The 8,619-nt window shown below is 37.7% G+C and overlaps 1 protein-coding gene across 1 annotated transcript; it reads left to right on the forward strand.

The window, feature by feature from the left end:
* The first annotated feature begins 7,163 nt into the window (after positions 1 to 7,163).
* LOC110258895 (olfactory receptor 9G9-like) lies at positions 7,164 to 8,099 on the forward strand. The gene has a single exon (XM_021082139.1). It carries the CDS (start codon positions 7,164 to 7,166, stop codon positions 8,097 to 8,099), a length of 936 nt encoding a protein of 311 aa, XP_020937798.1.
* Positions 8,100 to 8,619: the final 520 nt, after the last annotated feature.

Raw genomic sequence — 8,619 nt, forward strand, 5'->3', positions numbered from 1 at the left:
ACCAAGACATGGAGGCAACTGAAATGTCCATTGAGAGAGGAGTGGATAAAGATATGATACATATACCAAATGGGATATTACTCAGCCATAAAAAGGAATGAAATAGTGGCATTTGCAGCAACATTGATGGATCTAGAAATTATCATACTAAGTGAAATTAGTCAAATAGTGAGACAAAAATGACATATACTATCACATATATGGAATCTTAAAAAAGGATGCAATGAACTTATTTTCAGAACGGAAACTGACTTACAGATTTTGAAAAACTCATGGAAACCAAAGGTTGTAGGGGAGGGATAGGCTAGGGGATTGAGATGGAAATGTTGTAAAATTAGTGCGTGATGATGGTTGTACATCTATAAATATAATAAAATTCATTTAATTTAAAATACATATGTAAGTCCTTAGGAAGAGTAACATGTTTGCTGGTTATTAAGTACAGCCAATTTACCATAGTGTTATGCTTCTGATTAAAAATACAGAACCCAATTCTTCAAGGGGATCTCTGCTCAAGGAAATGTGTGAGCCATCTTGTTTAGCATTGGCATTAGGTTTTAAAATAAATCTATTGATAGCTCCTCTTTTTAAATGCAAACATTATTTTGTAGTTTTTTTTCCCTTTTTAGGGCTGCACCCACAGCATATGGAACTTCCCAGGCCAGGGGTCTAATTGGCGCTGCAGGGTGCCAGCCTGTACCACAGCCACAGTAAAGCCAGATCTGAGCAATATCTTTGGCCTATGCTGCAGCTTATGGCAACACTGGATCCTCGACCCAGTCAGTGGGGCCAGGATTCAAACCTGCATCCTCATGGCTACTAGTCAGATTCGTTACTGCTGAGCCACAACAGGAATTCCTTAAGTGCAAACATTATTGAACACATATTTACATTTATTAACTTCTTGAGTCTTCACAACCTTGCAATGCAGGGAAGGACTCCTATGATAAGGAAGGATAAAGACGCAACAGACACTTATTGCAGCATTTTTCAAACTTGATCTTCAGACAACCTTCATAACAACTACTTGGGCTGCTTTAATGAAAGCTGGTTCCTGGATCCCACATCTAGCCTCCTGAATTAGGAACTCTGGGTTGGTCCAGCTGAGTCTTTTATGTACCTGTGGTTATTTGAGAATTTATGAGGTATCAGGCACTGTGCTTAGTCTTTTCTTAAGTTATCACCTTTACAACAACACTAAGGAGAGATGAGCTATCCTTGTTTTACAATTAAAGTGTAGCTTTTACAATGTGGACTAGTGGTGGAGAAGTTGAATTCTTGTTAATTCCCTGAAAATTAAGTGCTTTTTCCATGATACCCCAACCATCTTTGGTTTGAGCAGTCAGTTCAATTTCTGAGGCATGCTTCCTATTCATCATGACATAAAATGCCAGAAAATCTGTTGCTGTCATGAAAAACATCTTCACTGCTGACAGAAATAAAAACACACAACATGAGAGCTATGAGTTTCATTTTTATCAGGTGGTACATACTAGGCCTATAGCCTGGGAGATGCCCTATCAATTAGCTCTGAGGAACTGCTCTGAAGAGGTAAAGGACAGGAGGCTCAGCACATATGTGATTTTGGAGAAGTGGTATGTGCAATTAAACACATAGCTTGGCAGAAAGTTAGTGCTATTCATGAGGCACAGATCTCTTAGTTAATGATGTTAGTGCTCTTCTAAATATGAGTTGGAAGAAATTATAAAATTTTCTCCTGAAAATACCTCACTATCAGAAGGCCTGTTCTGCCAGAACACAGAGCACAAAGTGCCTCACTCCTGATCATCACCTTGAGCTCCTAAGCATGTGTTGAAGGATAGTGATAGCAGTGGCTGATGACTCAATCCTTGTAGACCCAGATGGGGAGTGACATTTTTTAGCAGGCATCACAGATGCACTCCTTCTGGATGAATAAATATTTGGTAAGGCTATTTTGTAGGCAGATTTCTTTGTTCCTTCCTATTGCTATCTACAGGGAACACAAATGACCTGGGATTACTAGTGTCAGGAAAAACATTTGTGATACTAGACAATTCTAACAATTTAAGGATAAAGTGACATCATTAAAAGTCACCTAAAAAATTGATATTATTGGCTTGTTTCTCTTCCCAACTCATTCTTTCATTCTTGTTTATTCTTTCATTCATTAAATATGTATGAGTGTCTACCATATCCCAGGTAATATTCTAGGCACTGGGTATAGAGTAATGAATGGAACAAAAATTCTTACTCTCATGGGGTTTACTTCCTAGTGGGTTCCTATCTCTGTGTGACCCTAGAGATCCAATAAAGCCATAAAAAGCTTTAATGGAGGACCACATTACCACAGGTAATCTTACCACTCAGGGGTATTCTCCAGTTATTTTATTTTTTATTTCTTCACATATTTCCTAGAAGAATTTAATGAAGAGTCACAAAGTAAAATACAAAGTTGTGGGGTTTATCAAAGAAGTGATGACATCTCTTTTTTTTTAAACTTTGTAAGACCACAGCCATGGCATATGGAAGTTCCCAGGCTAGGGCCTTAATTGCAGCTATAGCTGCTGGCCTACACCACAGCACACAGCAATGCTGGATCCTTAACCCACTGAGAGAGGCCAGGGATCAAACCTGAGTCCTCATGGATTCCAGTCTGATTCATTTCCACTAATCCACGATGGGAATGCCAGAGAATATCCTTTAGGAAACATTTTTTTTAAATAAGCAGTTGGATTTAATAGTCACGAATATCAGGGACCCTCCTGACCATAGTACGTAGTAGGCAAGGATGAAAATGTTTTGCATCCATGGATAGTCCCATCCAAGGAAAAATGTCCCAACCTCTAAATCCAAGGTCTAGATGGACATTTATGATTGAAAAAAAGGTCTTTACAATTATGTGTTTACCACTTTACAAATAGATACGATTTATATTTTGCAAGGTTTTGCTGTATATCTACTAGTCTACGAATTCGAAATTGAGGAAAGATTGCCATTTGTTTTGTTTTGGCCTTTATCAAGAATTATTCACCTTGTCAGAAATATCTCATCACCAGTATAAATGCAATGCTGGGTATACGAGTTACTAACACATTCACAATGATTTTACGTATACGTGTATCCTTTGCACTAAGTGTTCCAGAATTTACATATTGAAATTCATGTTATTTTATAGTAATCATATCATTACTACCATGTAATATTAGTACTATAAGCTATCTTTCTCTTTTATCCCCTTTATATTAGATTTAAGATATATTATACATATATGCATACATATTAGTGAGGTAGGTAATTGCAAAATTGTGATTTAAAATGAAAATATTTTTGGTCATCTGGATGACAAAATATATTTTTCCTATATATTTTGTCTTTTTCCAGAGTTCTTGGCTCATAGATCTTAAAACTCTTGGAACTATCTAAGTGTTGCCAGTGATCTTAAAAAATAAGGATCTTTTGTTATGTTAATGAGTTGACTTCTGGAAATGACTTAAAGATAGGGGCTGGTTGCCAAGGAAGTCAGTCTTGCAACTGGCTCTGACCGCCAGGGAGAGGAAAGAAGCAAAGGGTTGAATTCATCACCAGTGGCCAGGGATTTGAACAATCTTTCCTATGTAATGAAGTCTCCATAAAAACCCAAAAGGACAGGATTAAGACTGCTTCTGGGTTCATGATCAAAAGGAGGTGTGGGAAGGGTGGCACTCCTGGACATGGCATGAAAGCTTTGGGCCCTTTCCCCAGCCTTGCCCCATTCATTTCTTCTGTCCAGCTGTATCTGAGAGCTATCCTTTTATAGTGAACTGGTGATCTAGTAAGCAAAACATTTCTCTGAGTTTTGTGAGTTTCTCTAGCAATTTAATCAAACCCAAGAAGAGACTCTGGAAACCTCTGACAAGCAAGTTGGTCAGAAGTGGAGGTAACAAACTGGGTTTGCAAGTGGTATCTGAAGTTGTATGTGGGGTTGAATCTTTTCCTGTGGAACCTGACGCTATGTTTGGGTAGAGAGCATCAGGATTGAGGTGAATTCTTGGACACCTTGCTGATGTCCAGAGTATTGCCTGTTGTATGTTTGGAAAAAAACCCTTCAAATCAGATTTGGGGTCCCAGAGCACCAAAATGTTGTATTAACTATAAATTTCACTTTAGGAATAAAAAGGAGACATTAAAAATATTTGTTATAAAGCATAAGTTTCTGAATGTGATAGAATTCACAACTATTACTATAGATGACTTCAAATTATGATGTGTCTTTTTGAGAACTGTTCATGACTAGTTATTAAAACCAGAAAATAATGCTAAGCCCCAGGTTTTTAGACAGCAAAAGACCTACAGTTACTTCCTTTTTTAATTCGACATAACCAGATGTCTTAATTCGTTGGTCTTCACTCTGACACTTCACCCTGATTCTTAATTTGGTTTTATCTCTGGAATTTGTGGTAAATGTGCCAAAGTCTATGTTGAAAACTCCTGCAGAATAACCAAGGGATGAATTTCTTCTGTGATTGTGGAGGAAAACTGTGAAGAGGGGCAAAATTTTACCTTAGATTGTTTAGCTGAGCCTGAGAATTAAATTGGCATAAAACAGATTCACAGGAGAAAAGCATGCAAATTTACTTAATACACGTTTTACATTTCATGGAAGCCCTCATAAGGAAATGAAGAACTAAAGTGGAAAAATCAAAACGCTTTTATACAGGTTGAACAGGGAGAAGCAATTTTGGAAAAATAACAGAAGTACAGGAGGAAGAGAAAGGAAGACAACATTATTTCACAAAGAAGAGAAAGAGTCCCATTGTGGCTCAGTGGGTTAAGAACCCAACATGGTGTCCATGAGGATGCAGGTTTGATTCCTGGTCTCACATAATGGATTAAGGATATGGAGTTGCTGCAAGCTACAGCCCAGGTCACAGATGGGGGCTCCAATAGGGTGTTGCTGTGGCTGTGGCATAGGCCTGCAGCTTCAACTCCGATTCAGCCCTTAGCACAGGAACTTCTATACATCACAGGTGCACCGTAAAAAGAAAAAATAAATAAAAGTTAAAATGAATTAATTAATTAAGGATGAAGTTGAAGGACTCACATATCCCAATTTCAAAATTTACTACAAAGCTACAGTAATTAAGACAGAAAGGTACTGGCATAAGGATAGATATAAAGATCAATGACCTTCTTTGGAGAAATGTCTATTCAGGTCTTTTGCCCATTTTTCCATTGATTGAGTGGTTTTTTTTGCTGTTGGGTTGTATAAGTTGTTTATATATTCTAGAGATTAAGCCCTTGTCAGTTGCATCTATACATATATACACAATGGAATACTACTCAGCCATAAAAAAGAATGACATAATGCCATTTGCAGCAACATAGATGGAACTAGAGAATCTCATCCTGAGTGAAATGAGCCAGAAAGACAAAGACAAATACCATATGATATCACTTATAACTGGAATCTAATATCCAGCACAAATGAGCATCTCCTCAGAAAAGAAAATCATGGACTTGGAGAAGAGACTTGTGGCTGCCTGATGGGAGGGGGAGGGAGTGGGAGGGATCGGGAGCTTGGGCTTATCAGACACAACTTAGAATAGATTTACAAGGAGATCCTGCTGAGTAGCATTGAGAACTTTGTCTAGATACTCATGTTGCAACAGAAGAAAGGGTGGGGAAAAATGTAATTGTAATGTATACATGTAAGGATAACCTGACCCCCTTACTGTACAGTGGGAAAAAAGAAAAAAAAAGATCAATGATCTAACGGACAGTCCAAAAATAAACTCTTAGGTTCATGGTTTTGGTAGTAGGCTAATGCCTTCAAAAATGTTCACATTCTAATCTAATTCTTTTCCAAATAAGAAAAACAAATAGTCAATAAATATATGAAAAGATGCCTAACATTATTAGTCATTAAAAATCTACCAAAAACACAATATTATGACATTTTAAACACAAAAACATCAATAAAATCAAAAAGATAGACAATTTGTTTTAAGTAGAATAAGAGAAAATTGGAATCCTCATGCCTTGTTAATGGTATTGAAAAATAGTACAGCTGACATGAATGGTAGTTTTCAGTTCCTCAAAATGTTAAATAGAGATTCACCATATGACTTAGCAATTCAACTCCTAGGGTCTACACAGGGCAAATGAAAACACATCTCCACACAAAACTTGTAAAAGAATGTTCACTGGAGTACTGCTCATAACTGCCAAAAAGTAGACAAAAGAAAGTACCCTTCAACTGATGAATGATGACATAATGGGTAAACAAAATATGGCACAACTATATAGAGGAATATTAATAGGCAATAAAAAGGAATACAGCAATGATACATGCTGCAATGCAGATGAAAAAGGGAAAAAATAATTGTTTTAACAAGGTCTCTTTTTGTAGAATTCTTCTGGTCTCATCTTCCTGTCATTGAAAAAATATTTCTTTTTCCAGGTTTTGAGAAGACAGCTCTCACATAAGAATTTTATCTCCTATTTTCAAGAAGTAAAGGGGGTATCAGAGAATCCTTTAGGATTCTGCTGGTTTTTTTAATACTTTTAGTTCAAAATAATTCTTATGCCAAAGTGACATATGTTAGAGTGGCCTATTCTATGACCTTTCACATGTCACCACCTTCCAAACCGTGGGGACTTAGCCACATCTCATGGGCTCGGAAAAACTTTTTCATTTGTAGCTAGAAAATGGGAAACAGATTTTTTTCTCTGTCTAAATTTAACTAGCTCCTTTCCCAGTTTTTCCTCATCTAATTTTCATTTCTTAATATAAGCCAACATGAACTCAAAATATTTCTATACTTATACATTTATTTATTATGTGGTTTCCTTTCTAAATAAAGGCTCCTTAGAATAAGGGTCAGCTCTGTCAGCCTCACTGCTATATCTCAATGCCTGGACATTAAGTGCTGAAGAAATATTTACTTAGTAAATGACTAAACCCCCAAACGGCATTAAGGTTTCTTACTACTCAATGCATTTTGTTGAAATAAATATGCAAAGACTCAAGAAACATCCATCACTGGCCCAAATCACCCAAGTTTCCTGTCCAGATCTTTCTTACTCTAATAACCATAGCCTTGACCATATTTCATAGTCTTATAAAAGAGAATGCCCTTTGGTAATGGTTGAGATAAATAAAGATGTCGCTCCTATATTGGCAGGTGAGGTCTCCTTAAACCATGGAAAGAAGCAATCACACTGTCACTGAGTTCATCCTGCTGGGCTTCACAACAGACCCCGTGATGCAGCTGGTCCTGTTTGTGGCCTTCTTTGGTGTCTATTCTCTGAGCCCGGTAGGAAAAACCACCCTCATGTTGTTGATCTGTAATGATTCCAGGTTACACACACCCATGTATTTTTTCATTGGGAATCCGTCTTTTCTGGATCTCTGGTATTCCTCAGTCTACACCTCCAAGATCCTAGTGACCTGCATCTCTGAAGACAAAAGCATCTCCTTTGCTGGCTGTGTAGCCCAGTTCTTCTTCTCTGCTGGGCTTGCCTACAGTGAGTGTTGCCTGTTGGCTGCCATGGCTTATGACCACTATGTGGTCATTGCCAACCCCCTGCTTTATGCTCAGGCCATGTCAAGGACACTATGCTGCTCTCTGGTTACATATTCCTATGTTGGAGGTTTTGTCAATACAGTAATACTCACCAGCAACACATTCACGTTGAATTTTTGTGGCGACAATATGATTGACGACTTTTTCTGTGATGTCCCACCCCTGGTCAAGTTGGCATGTGATGTGAAAGACACCTACCAGGACATGCTCTACTTCCTCCTGGCCTCCAATGTCATCACCCCTGCCATGCTCATCCTGGCCTCCTACCTCTTCATCATCACTACCATCTTGAGGATCCGCTCCACCCAGGGCCGCCTCAAAGCCTTCTCCACCTGCTCCTCCCACCTCATCTCTGTCACCTTGTACTATGGCTCCATCCTCTACATCTACTCCCGCCCAAGTTCCAGCTATTCTCTTGAGAGGGACAAAATGGTGTCTACATTTTACACTGTGCTCTTCCCTATGTTGAACCCCATGATCTACAGTCTGAGGAATAAAGACGTGAAAGGAGCTCTGAAAAACCTCTTCAGGATTATGCAAACTGAAGGATAAATTGACATCTTTCTCTCAAATCAATGCTCTGTGAAAACAGACTACTTTAGGGGAAGCTTGAGGAAAAGTATTTTAAAACACCTGTTTTTCTATTTAATGAAATCCAATGAGAAATATAATGTTTCTTACATTCGTCTGTTTTGCTTTAGTGAAAGTGCTATAATATGTTCTACAAGATAGATTCAAATTAATAGTAATACAGTTTTTAAAAAACTATATAAGGGTTTAAGGCAGTATGAACAGTTTATATCACTTCTGGAATGCCAAATGATCAAATTTTACTTTACTATCTCTCTTAGATAGATCCAATTTTTTTTTTTCCCTATCGACGAGCATTAAAGCATTGGGAAGAAACTCTTACATGGTAATGGAAAAATGAGGAATGTGAAGAATTTTGTGATGAAAAAAGAGAGGGCGTCAAGACATTGGAATATAAACAGAGATGAAAAATCAAATTGGAAATGACAGAGCTAGTACAAATGGTGAACCGGCTACAACTATGGGTTCTACAATTTTTATT

Source organism: Sus scrofa, chromosome 1 (assembly GCF_054392235.1).
Source record: "Sus scrofa isolate SSC_HxYL_T2T_F1_AM1 chromosome 1, Sscrofa_HxYL_maternal_Yorkshire_Landrace_v2.0, whole genome shotgun sequence".
Lineage (NCBI taxonomy): Eukaryota > Metazoa > Chordata > Mammalia > Artiodactyla > Suidae > Sus > Sus scrofa.

What these genes read in the sequence shown, in the direction of transcription:
- LOC110258895 (XM_021082139.1), top strand. Translation starts at nt 7,164, where the DNA reads ATGGAAAGAAGCAATCACACTGTCACTGAGTTCATCCTGCTGGGCTTC.